Genomic DNA, 17,063 nt, shown 5'->3' with positions numbered 1-17,063 from the left:
GAATAACCACAGTGTTCTGACCGCAAATGCAATGTCTATTTGTCTCTGGATTGAATGAAACGCAACGTCTGCAATCAACATAATATGACTGAAAGACTTCTTTCTTTAAAAACACGAATGAATTGAATAAAAAATATCGTGTTAAAAATATAATAAGTTTGATAAAATTAAATATAATCGTATTTCGCCAGATTAGAAAAGACGCTGACACTATGTAAATTTATTTTACAAGTCGTTAGTAAATAAAATAAAATTCTGTTTTCTATAGAATTAATCAGAGGGTTTTATTATTACATATTATAAATATTCTCTCCTCTTGAAGACATACATGTTTGCAACTCTTAAATGTTTAGTGTAAATAGTTTGGATTGATAGTAAAATTTCCAAATATATATACGAACAAAATGCTAAGTCAAATTTTGTTTCCTTGAATGTTTATATAGAAAATGAACACTTTCATTCCTACAGATTAAATCAAGTCTTGTTCAAAATAAGGTATCATTGTTGCTGATATTATCAACGTTGGTTGGTTTTGCAACCGGGCTCTTCTTTCGCTCTTTAAACCCAGATCAAGAAACTATCCATCTGATAGGATTTCCGGGAAAGCTTGTGATCCGTTGTTTCATCCTTTTAATTGTGCCTTTGCTTGTTTGCAGCGTGATCTTGGGTAAATCCTTTATTTTTAATGGACACTTTAAATAACTAGTGGTAAACAAAATTATAACCTAATATTATAAAAAAAAAACGAACAAAGAAATCAGATATAAAGCAATATTTTATTGCACAGGTAGAAATCAGAGGTACAGATTTAATTTGAATACGTACATAGAGTAATAATACTTACTTGACTGAAACTGAAGTGCTTATAACATATTGAAAATTAAAGCTCAAAGTTCAGTTTGTTAAAATTATGTAAAACTGTGAAAATATACACTGAAAATCTAGAATATTCGTGTATTGTTGTTTTTAGCACCAAGCTAAACGATGAAGTATCTGTCTTGTGCTCACTGGGAGGAATCTAACCCAAGATTTCAGTGTTTTAAGTTCGTTAACTTACAGCTGAAAGTACTAGAAAAAGCGAAGGCTTAAAGTGTGTGTGTGTATGTATGTATGTGTGCGTACGTGTTTTCTTATCGCAAGGCTACATCGGGCTATCTGCTGAGTCTACTGAGGGGAATCGAACCCCTGATTTTAACGTCTTAAATCCATAGACTTACCGCTGTACCAACGGGGGGACGAACAGTTGGTACCAAGCAAAAGAGATAGTAAAATTACAATATTCAAAACACACATTGTGAAACAGTCTAATAAAAATGGAAACTTATTAATACACAGATAGATGAAAATAAATAGATTATGTTTTATTAATATCTGAATGAAAGTTTTGTATCTTTGAAGAAATAACAGTATTTTTCAGTTCTTACCGTGTTTATTTTATGGACTATTCAGACCTTTAGCCGTAGGCTTCAGAATTTATAACACAGTCATTTAGGGCTCGCTCCCCCCCCCCCCCGCTGCGTACAAAGTCCATTGTGTAGCATTGTCCTGATAAGTTTATAATGTTGAACTTAAGAACTTAATAATTCATATATATATGTATTGTAGGTGTTGCAATTATTCTTTATTTTTGATTACAGTAATTAATCCGTTTTAATTATCTCTCTTTCCTCAGGAGTTTCTTCTTTTGGAAAAGGAGGTGCCGCTAGTCGTATAGTACTTTTTACTGTTACTTTTTTTATTGGACTTGCTGTGGTGTGTTCAGTCTTAGGAACTATTCTGGGCTTTATCATTAAGCCCGGCAGCTTAATTGCAAAGTCAAAAAATGACACTTCCTTCAATTTTCAGTCAGCCAATGAAAATAAAATAGTGGATTCAATTCTAGATGTTTTTTAGGTAAGAGACGTAATTAAAAATTAAAATATACAATTCGAACTTAACTATTTTTATTTTACTTTTCTTTACAAAGAAAGAAATATTTTATGATGTCTGAAATATTATAGTATTCGAGTAGAGTTTTCAAACATACATTTTTTAATTTTATATATTGTTTTTTTTTTAATTTTTCGTTTCCATTTGAATAGGAATGCCATGCCTGATAATATCGTAGAAGCGACTTTCATGCGAGTAAGTTATGATATTGTTTTTATTGATATTGTAACACAGTTTTATGTACAAGTAAAACATAAAACTCATTTTGTTTATTGAAAAATACATTTTGTAATGTTGATTTGTACTTACCTCGTGTTTAAGGTATATGCGTTATCAAGGGCCTAAAACACTCCACTGTATTAACAACAAGAAAATGGTATGGAAATGTAGTCCTAACGAATTTAATAAGTTTAAGCAGGACTCTGCCATGAACGACAGCCGATAATCAGATTGATGGTAAAATGTTTCAAATTTATACTTTAACACCATAAGTATAGGAAGAATGAGATGGCATCACTTGTAGTGGGGCACTATGGAGAACAAAACTAATGAAAAGTTAGTTTTGAGATAAGTTTCAACTCAGCACTCCACGGAGGATCAGTTTGTAATCTTTGAAGGTCTGCATCTGATTTATATTTTATGCCATGATTGATATAATATGTAACTGGAACCGTCAATGTTGCTCAGGGACAAACACAATGAGATGCGGGAAATAACGATGTTTTGGTAGGAATTGGGGCAGGTTTCAGGGGCGGTCAGAGATTAAATAATCTGTCTTAGCCCTTGAGGTGCTGTCTCAGGTCGTGGTTGTTTTGTAGTACATCATCAGGCAGTATTTCTGTGTCTTCCAACATTACGCGAACAATATGAATGGGATACTGCTAACCAGAACGATACACTTGACACAGAGGTTCATTTGAATGCTGCGTTAAGTGAATTGTTTGTTTGTTTTGGAATTTCGCACAAAGCCACTCGACGGCTATCTGTGCTAGCCGTCCCTAATTTAGCAGTGTAAGACTAGAGGGAAGGCAGCTAGTCATCACCACCCACCGCCAACTCTTGGGCTACCCTTTTACCAACGAAAAGTGGGATTGACTGTCACATTATAACGCCCCCACGGCTGGGAGGGCGAGCATGTTTGGCGCGACTCGGGCGCGAACCCGCGACCCTTGGATTACGAGTCGCACGCCTTACGCGCTTGGCCATGCCAGGCGTTAAGTGAAACTAGAGTTGATTTTGAGTTGATACTGTGTAGTAAACAGGCAGCAAATTATAATGATATTTTACCAGTTCATTCTCTCTTACGAACAGCCAAATGAAATGTGATAACGTAAAGAGCTCTAGCTATCAATTTATGAGTTTATATGTGTTATTTATTTTTATAGTAAATACAATACATTTTCCTATAAATATTTCAAAAATAGAGAACACAAAAGACACACTTCAACTAACGTACAGATACGTACACATCAGAAATCACAATCTGAAAAATTATGATGTATAAGAATGTAATATGTCACAAGTAATTTATCATAACGGTTTCTATGTTTGTGCGTTCCCCCAGTTATATATACATATTTCAGAAGTAAGTGAAAGACAAAGCCATTGATGTGGCTTTTACACAAATAATTTGACCATAATTTACTGTATTTGTATATAAAATACTACGCATCATAATAAACTGTAAAAAACATCATCGTAATTAGACAAACACTCTATTAATTTGACCATTTTTTTCCTAACCAGTTTCATACGTATTATTTCTGTTAGGCTCTAACCACTGAAAGTTGTTTAAATGATACCTGACTTGTTTAAAGAGAAATAATAAGTGAAACCAGAAACTCGTATTAATTTATTATGTATCTAGGAAGTCACAGTAACAAAGCCTATAACAGTACTCCACAACCCTCTGACTACTTCTAACGAGACGAATTCCACTAACGAGACGTCTGAATATGAATACATGAAAGAAGTGATAATGCGAGAAGAAGTCAATTATATTGGTGAGTAATGTTTTATTTGACTTACACGGAGGTTATGTAATCTTTTTTAAAAAAAGTTAATTGTTCACATTAAGAACATTCCATTGTACATAATGAGCTGCATGTTAGTAACTTTACTTACCATACGGCATTATTACTAGGCCTGTTATATTTTTAAACACTCTATTCTTCACCTAGTTTCTTAGGGTTTTTTAAAAATTAGAATAATTTATAATATCCACACTATATTTGACATATTTAATGTGGACAACGGTTTTACTCGATCCAGAGCTCTTCATGTCGGCTGGGATACAACAAACATATTACTGGTCAGAATACTATTTAAATGATATAAGCCTTTTGTTGCAACAAAAACGGATATGGAATGAACGCCTTTTACAAACCGGTAAAGAATGATTATTTTCCCGAAAGGAGACCAAAAGAAGTTTCAAGAGCTCGCCTATTTTAACCACTAGCACCATTATACAATATTCTGTCAATCAGTCAGCAAAAAATAAAATGACATCACATAAGGGATGTTTAATGTTACGATTTATATCCTCTTGATTAATTGTTCGTTTTTGAATTTCGCGCAAAGTTACACGAGGCCTCTCTGGGCTGGCCGTTCCTAATTTAACAGTCTAAGACTAGAGGAAAACCAGTTAGTTATCGCTACCCACCGCCAACACTTAGGTTACTCTTTTACCAACGAATAGTGGGATTGGCCGCACATTATAAAGCCCTAACGGCTGAAAGGGCGAGCATGTTTAGTGTTACGGGGATTCGAACCCACAAACATCAGATTACGAGTCGTGTGTCCTAACTATTTAGCCATGCCGTCTCTTGACGTTAGTAAAATGTGCGCATTTCATGAATCACGATAAGAATTATGCACTCTGTAGGCTACAACACAGCACATGACACATGAACTTCAAAATGAAAATATTTGTTGCTCTTAATTTTGGTTTTATTTACTCTTAAATTACGACTTTCGAAGTTCGACTATTAATAATTTCAACTTGTTTGTATAAGTTAACGATGTTGCGTCTTCGTAATCAGTTAAAGGCTAATGTTGCGAGTCGTAATAATGTATTTTGAAGGAACTTCGTAAGCTAATTAAGAATTGTGTAACAATATACAAGTTTTTTGTTTTATTTTTTACATTTTATTTCAAATCAAACATATGACATGTATTCTTTTTTTAAATAATGTTTTAACTATTAAACCTTTCTTAAGTAACCACGTCTGTTAGATGTATTGGTTAATAATATAGTACTTCATTTTATTGTGAAATAAATAATGCCTTACTTTAATCTATTTAAGTTCGTAATGCTTTAATCTAACAACTGACTGAGAACCATAGCGGGTTAAATATTTTAAATTTTGTAGGTTAGTGGTGCAGTTGTGTAGAATGGAATATTTTCTTTAAGTTAAGTATGTAGGTTAATAAAGTAATATTTGAATTAATCCTTAAAACCGATAATGTTAAATTTTTAATCTAGGTTTATAAATTTTGTATAGAAAGCTTTTAGGCTCAATTATCTCATACTGCAAATGAAATATGTTGGAGAAACTTTTTCTAAGTTTTATATATAATTTAATAAAGTGAAATAGTGAATATATTATTTACTTTGTACAAAAAGTTTGCTGCTGTGTATTAACTAAAATATTATAATATGATGTACAAGATGATAATAATAATAATATAAGCGTTAGTTTATACAGCAATGAAAACTGTTTCTTTATACTGGTTATCTGGTAAAGCACAACTTGACAGTGACTGGGGAAAAGTTTTTAAGCCCGATATATTATTCATTATTTGCCACTAAGTTATACCGGGTTTATGAAATTCCACTTCTCATTAACAATACTAGACAATGGCAAATCCAAATAAAAAGTGTATATTATTTTTACGGTATTTTTAGTTATTTTTTACTCACAATAGTGAATCCAAATTTATATAGAATTTCAAGAATATGTAAGTTTGACGCAAATTAATTTACTCTTAGTGGTATATAAAAAAAAAAACAATTCAGAACACCACAGTAATGCACATAATATTCTAATATAATAAAAGAACTTTAGCTAACGTATGTGCTTAATGACGACAGAAACTACCACTTATAATTAACTAATTGTTTTAAACGCCAAACCCAGGAAAATAATGAATCAAATAAGCTTAAAATCAGTGGTAAAAATTTATACTAAGCATCAAATATGTTATATATTCATTTTAATTAGTCTATTATGAATTTCAAATCATAACAAAGTGAAAATAACATTTGAAATATACTTTTTGTTTACCACACTATGTTGTCCATTAACTTTGTATTCAGTACTGGAATTCATCAGGTGCTCATAAAAATTTTGCTAGTTAAAGTTTTACTACATTTTCAAATGCCTAAGAATTTTTTTAGCTACAATTCTCGTTATACGATTTCTTTCACTTAATTAATATCAGATCTCACTGTCTTGAAACAGAGATCAGTTATCCAAACAAATCTGTAAGTATATGTTGAACCATTTAATATAAAGTTCCAAAAGTTTTGATAACGTAATATTTTATGGCAGTTTCAATGTGAAAACATTTCAACAAGTCTGACATTATACATAAATATATTTCATTGGATTATTGTTGAAATATAAAACAGATAATTCCACTTGTGTGTATGTGGGTGTCTCTTGTCTGTCTATTTAGCAAAATTAATATTATAACAATTTTATTTCATTTCATTTTAAGCACAGATTAAAGTCAAGGATGTATATTTACTACATGTTAGTGGTTCTCAATTTTCAGGACTTCTGGTCTTTAGTATTGTCTTTGGTTGTATCTTATCTTCACTTGGCGATAAAGTGTCTACCCTAAAAAACGTTATTCAAGAAATAAATGAAGTCATCATGAAACTATTGAACACTTTATTTTGGTAAGTTGAGTTAGAATAAACAATTAGTAAAACTACCATATGCACAATTTCAGGAGCCATTACACCTACACATTAGCCTTTGCCTCCTCATCTCTTAGGTTTCTTCTAACACCTACATTAGATTCAAAATATCCACGTGTTCTTTTACAATATTTATTAATTCCAGAGCGTTGATGTTGCCATCTGTAAAAGCCATTACTTCTAGGACACTAATGTTACCTTCTGTATTAGTTATTACTTCCAAAACACTATTGTTACCTTCTGTAATAGTAATTACTTCAAGGACACAGGTGTTACTTTCTGTATCACACATTACTTCTAGGATACTAATGTTACCTTCTGTATTAGTTATTACTTCCAGGACACTAGTATTACTTTATTTATTAGTCATAATTTCTAGTATAATGAATTCCCTACTACACTTGTCATTACTTCAAGGTAGAATGAATTCTCTACTACAGTTGTCATTACTTCAAGTAAAACGAATTCTCTGCCACACTTGTCATTACTTCTAGTACAATGAATTCCCTACGGCATTTCTCATTACTTCTAGTACAATGAATTCCCTACTAAGGTTAGCATTACTTCTAGTACAATGAATAACCTACGGCATTTCTCATTACTTCTAGTACAATGAATTACCTACGGCATTTCTCATTACTTCTTGTACAATGAATTCCCTGTTACACTTGACATTACTACTAAGATACCTGATATCCTCTTTGATTGGCCATTACTTTCACTACACTTCATTAAGTCATTACTTCTAAGGTTTAAGGTTTTCTCTTTATGAATCAACATCTTATCGAAATTAATTTCATTATATCTTTTGTAAAATGATTTTCTTTACCAATAACACAAATAACATTCACTGTAACTGTTACCACAACATTAATACTGAAATATATTCGGATTGTCTGTAATACTTCAGTTTTTAATTAATTACACCTAGATTATTTTGTTTCTAATGTCGAAATATCAATCTATTTGTAATAACATCAACGATAGTTCTGTGGTTATTCAAGTCCGTTTATAATGCGCTTAATACATTATTATGTAAGAAAGCACTAATAAAACGTACTTTTTACAGAACGCCTTATACATTGCTACCCAAAATCTTAAGGCCAATAAACATAAAGAAAAAAATATGCATTTTGCGTTGTTAGACTCAACTACTTATTTGAGTAGAGCTTTGAAAAGATGAAAATAAGAAAAGGGAAAATAATGATAAAAAACTCTTTTGAAATTTAATAGGAAAAATATGAACACTATAAAATTAGCCTAAATACAAGCTGGTCAAGAGTTTAAAACCAGGCTGAAACGAAGCGTTAATTGGTAAACACGTAACGAAATTTAGTCATTTGTGTTCAAGCATTAGAGTTGTCAACATTTCCCACTGACACTTTCTGTGTTACATTGGCTAAAAACATGACAAAGACGAAAAAGTTGACAGAGTTTAAACGTGGCAGAGTTGTCAAGCTGCAAAAGCAAGTGTCTTTTTCAACGTGCCATCGCTGGTGAGATTGGGCGTAGTAACACTGCTGTTGCAAATTTCTTAAAAGACCCTGAGGAATACGAAACGAGAATTTCAAGTGGTCGGCTCAAGAAAATTTCGCCGGCGCTGAGCAGGAGGATTCGACGGGTTGACCAGCAAGACACCAGCCGATCGTCGAACCAGATTAAGGCCCTTACGGACGCAAAATGCAGCTCAAAAACAATAAAATGGCATCTACGAGAGAAAGGCTTTAAAAACCATAAACGTCTTCAATGGCCACGCCTCTTTCCACACCACGAAACAGCTCGGTTAAACTTTGCTGAGAAGCACCGAACATGGGACGTAGAAAAGTGGAATAAGGTTTTGTTCTCTGATGAGAAAAAAATTAACCTGGATGGTCCAGATGGCTTTCAATGTTACTCGCAGAATAAGGATATCCTACCGGAGACATTTTCTATACAACACAGTTGAGGAGATTCCATCATGATCTGGGGTGCTTTCTCATTCCATGGAACAATGGAGCTTCAGGTTATACAAGGGCGTCAAACAGCGGCTGGCTACATTGGCATGTTAGAGAGAGCATTCTTATTGACTGAAGGCTCTCGCTTGTGTGGAAATAGCTGGACCTTTCAGCAGGACAACGCTGTAATCCACAATGCTCGCAGGACAAAGGTTTTTTTCATGGCGAATAACGTGATTCTTTTGGACCATTTAGCCTGTTCGCCCGAACTAAATCCCATTGAAAATGTTTGGGGGTGGATGGCAAAGGAAGTTTATAGAAATGGACGTCAATTCCAAACAGTGCATGATCTTCGTGAAGCCATCTTCACCACTTCGAATAACATTCCAGCCAGCCTTCTGCAAACGCTGATATCGACAATGCTAAGGCGAATGTTTGAAGTTATTCGCAATGACGGCCGTGCAACTCACTACTGAGACCTCTTGTTGGGCATTTCCTACCCTGTTTAGGACTTCTTTTTAGTATGGTCTTAAACTTTTGACCAGCTAGTATTTAGGCTAATTTCATAGTGTTCACATTTTCCCTATTAATTGCCAAAAGGTTTTTTTATTTTCCCTTTTCTTATTTTCATCTTTCGAAGCTCTACTCAAATAAGTGGTTGAGTCTAACAACGCAAAATGCATATTTGTTCTTTATGTTCATTGGCCTTAAGATTTTGGCCAGCAGTGTATAAGTTTTATGAAATGACGATTTTTTCACACACAAACAATTAGTCTGATCAAGGTCCCTCACTTACTCGCAAATCATGTTACTATTTGTATGACTTTCTCTTCACATGAAACACGATACTGTTAATTATAAGTTCTAAAATATTTCTCACGAATTTAAATAGTTACAGATCTTGACCGAAATTTTCTGAAGTCATCAGTGTTTTTAAATCTAAATTTTCTTTACAGGTTGCTGATTTTAGGAATGTTCTCATGGATGTGTGAGGAAGGATTAAAAACAAAATCGGTAACTCAGTTGTTTCAGTCAATTAGTCTTTACGTTCTAGCAGATTTTGTGGGTGTTTTAATCCACCAGGTTATAATCTTGCCAGGACTGTATTTTTTGATTGTCAGAAAGAATCCTTTACAATTTCAACTCGATTTGCTCTCTGTAACACTGACTGGTTTTGGGACAGCATCAAGGTGAGCTTTAAATTTGATTATATAAGTTTTAGATTTAAGTTACTTCTATAGATCGAAATTCTTTGAAGAGAGCTTCAACATAAGAGTTACTTTTGAATATTTAGTTTCTGTAAACCCAGAGTGTGAGTTTGGATTTCAATATAACATATAGTATCTTGGAATAAGCGTAAAATGAAAGTTATTTCTAATTATATATTTTCTCAACGTCCATATTACTTTATTATCTTAGAGTACCAAACTGAGAAGTATATCCAATCAAGACCAATCAGATAGTTTGAGTTTTCCATACTACATCTAACACAAATTTAAAAAAGTCCTTAAGTAATTTTCAGTGTTAAAATATTTTTTATATAGCCGGTGAGAACATTAAAAGATCACATCTTGTCTCGTTTTTCCTTACGTTATATTTTACGTAATAGTATTTTAAAATATATCGTCAGGCTTTTTACGTTGCTTAAAATTGTCGTATTTTCATATCATAGCAATATAACTTAACTAGTTTAATAAATTTACCTATTAAAGCACCTTTTACAATTAAAAACACAGGTAACAGTTTTCTTTTTTAAATAGAATCATTAGTAAATAGGAGTGTTTCACATTAACGCTCGTACTATATTTGTCTGTATTTTTTGCTATAAAACATGGTAAAGTAATTCTGAGATGTTTTGTTTTATTGAATGGTTTGTTAATTGCGAATGCGAAATCGTTCGTAACAAATAGAAATATAATGAAAATTAAATACTGCTTGAGGGCATCGCGTTCTCAAACAAATTGAGAAATGGAAAATAGATTAAATAACGAAATTAAACTGATTGCATTAGCGCTCCTAGTCTTCCTATCGCTATCCGGATAATGGAAGAGAAGTTAAAGACTCATCCGGCGGTCACCCGTTCTGTCTTACCTCTCGGGATGATGGTACACAAGAATGGACTTTCCATAGACTTACCTATCAAAGTGCTGTTCTTGACACAGATTCTTGGCTTAGAACTTAACTTTGATAAGTTAGTTCTGATGAAGTAAGCACAACTTATCTTAACTATCTCGGAAATATTATAGTGAATATAGAGTTTTGGAACTACTGATTTCGAATACGCATAAAATATGGTGAAACGATATCAAAATTATTAAGGATGTATGGGTTTGAATGGAAATTAAAAAAGGTCAAACCGCATTTGAAACATTTGATTGGATTGCATGGAGCAATACAGGACTTTGAAATAGTAGTTCTCAATTATACCTTGCTAAATTTATGGTAGCATAAAAACAAGATGTGTCACACTGTTTAAAACAAATACTAATCACTTAATTACAGTTATTCATTGTTTGTGACTCCTATATGGAAGTGACCTGTACATTTCCACAATTATTTCCAATACTGTATACATAAATATACGAGTATAAACATGCTAAGATATATATATATATGCGTTTCATAGGTTATTATGAACTCGTATAGTATTTTAAAAACTATTATTTTGGATATTGGATATTTAAGCCTAAAATGTTGTGATATTCCAAGCTTGATTATAGCAAGATATATATATTTCTGTACCTTAGAAGGAACTAATATAACGTGTCTCAATGTACAAAAGTATTTTTCATGTTTTGAATAACATAAAAATACCTTGTTCTTATTTCATTTATAACTAACCATTTATTACATAGTTTATAATAGATGTAATAGTCTGATACTTTCGTGATGCGGGTGTTTAACTGTAACAGTTACTAAGCTTTGTACGAGTTGAATCTTATTACAGTGAATTTAACTACATTCAGAACAAAAGAAACAACGTAAATCTACGATGCTGCCACAACACAAGTTTGTGGACTGGTTACTACTGCGCAGGTGTACAAAAGAATGCGCAAATATCTAAAAATGACAGCCAGGAATAATAAACCTGGTAGATATCTACAAATGACAGTTAAAACAAAAACATAAAAAGAAATTATTAAAACACAATTTTATACGCAATAGTCTGAACAAAATGTAGAGGTAAAACATCTATCAATACAGATCAAACACAAATCTTGGAATAAAAGAAGCACTAGAGCTGAAACTTAAAAATAATACCTAATATGTCTACAGTACAACATGATACAAATGTATAGCAATAGCAGTTACAACGAAAACTTAGAACTAAAGAACCAACAGAACTTACTCCAAGTTAACACTCATAAAACAGATTATTAGAGAATAATTGTAATAACGTTTTTCCGAAAATAAGAAATGTACATTTATCCATACTGTTTAAGTAAGGTATAAATATTTTTAAAACTCTAGAAGTTATTCTTTTGTAAGCAGTAGACATGTAATAATGTAGTTTATGTGAGATTTCTTCCTCCATGTTTGTCTAATTATTTATCTATTTTAACTATTTGTAAACAACGAATCCACAAATTAGTATAGGTGAAGAAGGTTTGATGTCTTGTTTATTTACTTAAATAATATATGTTAACCTTATGTTTTAAAAAAAAACAATGTAATGTCAATATAAGTACCAAATACCAATATATCCATTTGATTAAAAATTCAATACTTTATACTAAAGACTATAAACATTATGCCATGAATGTTGTAACTGTTATAATCTGACGATAGTGTTTTGTACCGTCAGCACCATAATAAAATAATGAGCGTGCTATATTTGTCATTGAACTAGTACCGCATTAGAACTTTACATAAGTGAATTTTATAAACATTCTAATAGAATAAGCACACAAGATAATGCAATAGTACTGTTATTTCGCAGCTTCGTTGTGTTTTTGTTGACCATAGCGTCTCCAACGGTCTCCATAGGACCATATCCAGCATTTCTTGTAACAACTCTTTCACTTCTGGGAATACCAACTCCACCTTCTATTTCCCTGATTGTAGCCTTTGAATGGATGATGTAAGTTTACCTTTTGCACATTACACTGTTTTCCAAGACAGAGAACTTAGGGCCTTTGGTAACGGTCCTGAATTAAACAATGCAATTATTAGTTTATAACAATTATTCAAATAATATACTTGTTTAGGGCTGCCATTAAGGAAAGGCTAGTAAAACAGCTGTTAGGACTACTTGCTTATTGAGCAATCTATGTATTTTAATGGGCGATTCTTATATAGAAATATTTAAAACTTAAGTTCATCCTATGAAGAAATGTACCACTCTGTTCTGTTGTACAATCTATTTCTCTCATTAAAAGCGTTTATATACACCGATAAACTGTTTTTTTTTTAATCTAGTATGTACAGCCCTCTTTACTTTTTATGAACGATGTTTGGCCGTAGTCTGTAGAAATACGGTAACAATATTTATTTCCCTGTGTGTTTGATTTTATTTGAAATTAGGTAGAAGTGTGAGTTTTAACAGATGAAAGTGTTTTGCATACGAAACAATGTTTTAGTTTGTTTGTTGTTTTTCGATTATATTATTACTCAATCAGAATCCGTGCATTTAAAGGTTATATTTAATGAAAAATTATTTCCGTTATCATTAGTTATCTACAGATATTCTATATTTCTGCGTACTATTTGTATCTTATCTTGTTTAGCACACCCCAGTACCTGTCGAAAGATATTTAAGAATTAATACCTATTATTATTACCTATTCTACTAATACGCCTGCGGCTAGGTGGTCAAAACACGCAACTCATAATCTGAGGTTTGGAGGTTCGAATCCCCGTTACAACAAACATGCTTGCCCTGGGGGCGTAATAATGTGACGGTCAATTCCATTTTCGTTGGCAAAAGAGTTGGCGGTAGATGGCGATGACTAGCTGCCTTCCCTCTAGTTTTACACAACTAAATTAAGGACGACTAGAGAAGATAGCTCTCGTGTAGCTTTGCGCGAAATTAAAAAAAGCAAACAAACGAACTCATGCCTGGTAGATAGAGCGCTCAACTCATAATGTGGGTGTCGCGAGTTTGAATCGCTGTCATCGAATATGTTCGCCATTTCAAGAACGGTGGGGGCGTTCTAATGTTACACTCAAGCTAACTGTTCGTTGTTAAAAGAGTGGCCCAAGATTTGGCGGTGGGTGACACTGACTAGTTGCTTTCCCTCTAGTCTATCAGTTCAAAACTAGGGACAGTTAGTACAGATATTTCTCTGTACCTAAAAAAAATTAATCCTCTCATCAATATATCAGTTTATTTAATAGTTTTATTTGTTTCTAACACGTAATATTGCTCTATTCTAAGTCCAGATGTAATACATAAAGTGATTTGTGGAAGAGAAATAAATAAATGACTACAAATATGTAAGACTGCTCTTACGATATTTTAAAATCTAATTGTATATTTGTCGTATAGGCATATAATATTATAAATATCCATTATAAAGTTAACCTTCTCAGTTGTTAAAATTCTATATAACAATTCCAAAATAATATCAATGTTCATCCATACTTTACGTATTTATCGTGTAATAATCAATACGTTAGGGAAAAAAAAAAAAGGCCTTTTTATTTTATAGCCATATGATAGTACTAACCTCACTTCCCAAGATGTGATGTATGTGGATCTTCAGTGTATTAGCAGTATGAAAACGTTACTAGTTTCTTTAGTCTTTATATACTCGTTTATTTGATTGAAAGATATTCTTTGTATGTAGGAAGGTAAAGCATTACGTTACGTTTACTTTAAAATGTAGTCAGTTTTATTAACCGTGTAGTAAATATTTTGTGTTGTTTTCAAGACAATTGTCAAATAACTTTGATTATATGTTGGAATTTTATTTTCACAAGGTCAGGCACTGAAATTCTTTTATGTGTTAACTATAAAATGGTTTTCCCAAGTGAAGATATAGTTATATAAATTAAAAACTTCAGTATTCAGAAATACTCAAATACAATGAAGAGACAGATAAGTTAAGAAGCAAAGGAAAAGTAAAATTATTTATTTTGACCAAATGATCAATTCCAGAGAACGTGTAAGAACAACAAGTAACATTATCGCAGACTGCTACGTTGCAGCTTACGTAGACAAGCTCTGCTCCAGTTATTTAACCAACACCGAGTCTCAGAAGATTAACATCCAAGATTCAGCTGCTTAGAAAACAAACCATTTCAAGTTTTTTTATGATTTAAAAGTCAAAATATTACCTCTTTATTGTACATTTATATTTAACTAAAATAGTACGTAGTTGTGTATATTCTCAAGAATAGTGTATTAAATCATATATATGTATTAATTATAATATGTAAAAACAAAAACATTTGCAGTCTAAATGATTTTTTTATGAGATAACTCTTGAATTCTAATCTGCATTCACTTTTGGCATTTAAACCCTAACTTTGAATTTTTTTCTGCAAATATAAATTGAGTTTCAGATGAACTTGTTGTTTGTTATAAAGCTACACAAAGGGCTCTTCCCATCACAAGTATTGAAACCCGGTTTCTAGCAGTATAACTCTGAAGACACTATGTCACTAGGAGGGGCCAAATGAACTTTCACCACTCATCATACAGTTACTGAGTTCTGATATTAAACAGAAGGCTACCTTGGTGGTGACTTGTTGGAGTTTATTTGTAATTAAGTACAGAGCTACACAATGGACTATTTGTGCTATACCCATCAGGCATTAAAACCCAATTTCTAATGTTTTAAATCAGTAGACATACCAATTTACCACTGAAGAATAACTTGTTGGAGATAAAACACAGAACTGATATGCTATCTTCATGTGTTTATGTTTTTTAAATCCAAAATGAACAAATTAAGAAGAACAGGGAAGGTGGTTTTGTCACACACTTTAGACCCATTGCATTCTGCTGTTTCGCTAGCTTTTGGCATTTTCTGTACACACAAATATCATTTCACACAAATTTTTAGTCTCGTAACATCTAACCAAGTTGACATATTCTAAAATTGAACAAAAACTTCCTGTACAATGAGCTGTGGAAGACAATGGATAAATCTGAATTTTTGTTTGAAATCCGATGTAGACAAATTAAGAATAATGTGAAAACCTATTCTGCAACCTAAGTGATTTTTATCAGAAATATTAAGCCAACTGGGTTCCGATGCTTCGCCAGCTTTCGATATTTTAAACCTTTAATAGGATGAAACAGCATTAAGTGCACATGTTATTTTATTTTTTACTTTTTTTTTATTTTACAAGCATTTACGTCTCACAATATAAGTACTGTTTACATAGAGAAGCAAAAAAGCATAAACTGTGTATTTGTTTGATTACTCTAAAGAAATTATTTAAGAGTGTATAAGATTAAATGGATTTAATGCGTGTTAAATAGTTTATTTGTACATAAAAAAACCTGAGAAGTGTTGCATCCAACTGTTATACATGTACAATTATTTGTATTGTGTTTGTTATAAATGACTATTTCCTTTTTGAAGTTTCTAGTTAGGCTAACATTGCTAAGCAGGTTATAAACAAATATTTTTTTACACAAAACTTTCTTTTCACACATAACTTCTTTATCTGTTGATTATTTTGAATAAAGTTTAGGGAAGAGGGAATGAATATTAAAAAGATAGTGCACAGTTCGAAAATTACAGTTTATCTGCAACACAACGTTTCAAAGATTGAAAATGAAAATGTCTTGTCAGTCTTGGGTAATGTTCTTTCTCTCATTCAAAGTCATGGTTTGAGAATAGCAGACATGATACAACAAGAAGTTCTAAACATAATGTAAACCACACTTTTGAAGTTTACTGGGATCTTTTAGAGTTATCGAAGTGGTATTGCTGAGAAAATCCGGAGAGCAGTATGGAAAATTATGAGAGTTATAATAAAAGCAAAAGGTTAGGTGTACTGTAGTATAATTGTATCATAACATCCTGGATATATGTCCCAACATATTGACACTAGAATACTAACAGTTCTGCTGTCTCCTTTACTGATGTAAAAAATAAAAGAGTCAACGTTATCTCGTTAACCATTTCCACAGCAGAAAATGAAGAGTGGAAATCTTTGAAACCAGCCTAACAAAGTTGAATGCCGCATATATTTGTATTTGATATATGTATATATAGAGGGAAAGAGTCTGTCTTTCTGTTTATTTCTGATTTCCTAATGTTATTTATAGAAACTTATTAACGTGATATTATTAAAACGGCTATAGGTTTGAAGAT

The 17,063-nt window shown here is 32.2% G+C and overlaps 1 protein-coding gene across 1 annotated transcript; it reads left to right on the top strand.

Annotated features, from left to right (window-relative positions):
* The first annotated feature begins 1,762 nt into the window (after positions 1–1,762).
* On the top strand, positions 1,763–15,229 carry LOC143227157 (putative sodium-dependent excitatory amino acid transporter glt-3). The gene is made up of 8 exons (XM_076458663.1): positions 1,763–1,890; positions 2,080–2,124; positions 3,797–3,932; positions 6,709–6,835; positions 9,747–9,980; positions 10,802–10,996; positions 12,731–12,871; positions 14,891–15,229. Exons 2-8 carry the CDS (start codon positions 2,089–2,091, stop codon positions 15,018–15,020), a joined length of 999 nt encoding a protein of 332 aa, XP_076314778.1. The 5' UTR covers positions 1,763–1,890; positions 2,080–2,088; the 3' UTR covers positions 15,021–15,229.
* Positions 15,230–17,063: the final 1,834 nt, after the last annotated feature.

The sequence above is a fragment of the Tachypleus tridentatus genome, chromosome 9, assembly GCF_004210375.1.
Source record: "Tachypleus tridentatus isolate NWPU-2018 chromosome 9, ASM421037v1, whole genome shotgun sequence".
In the NCBI taxonomy this organism is placed as follows: domain Eukaryota; kingdom Metazoa; phylum Arthropoda; class Merostomata; order Xiphosura; family Limulidae; genus Tachypleus; species Tachypleus tridentatus.
The sequence above is the reverse complement of the archived record's forward strand: the minus strand, read 5'-3'. Positions and strand labels throughout refer to the sequence as shown.

What these genes read in the sequence shown, in the direction of transcription:
- LOC143227157 (XM_076458663.1), top strand. Translation starts at nt 2,089, where the DNA reads ATGCCTGATAATATCGTAGAAGCGACTTTCATGCGA. An exon ending in CTATTGAACACTTTATTTTG is followed by an intron (nt 6,836 to 9,746) that starts GTAAGTTGAGTT and finishes TTTTCTTTACAG; the next exon opens with GTTGCTGATTTTAGGAATGT. An exon ending in GTAGCCTTTGAATGGATGAT is followed by an intron (nt 12,872 to 14,890) that starts GTAAGTTTACCT and finishes GATCAATTCCAG; the next exon opens with AGAACGTGTAAGAACAACAA.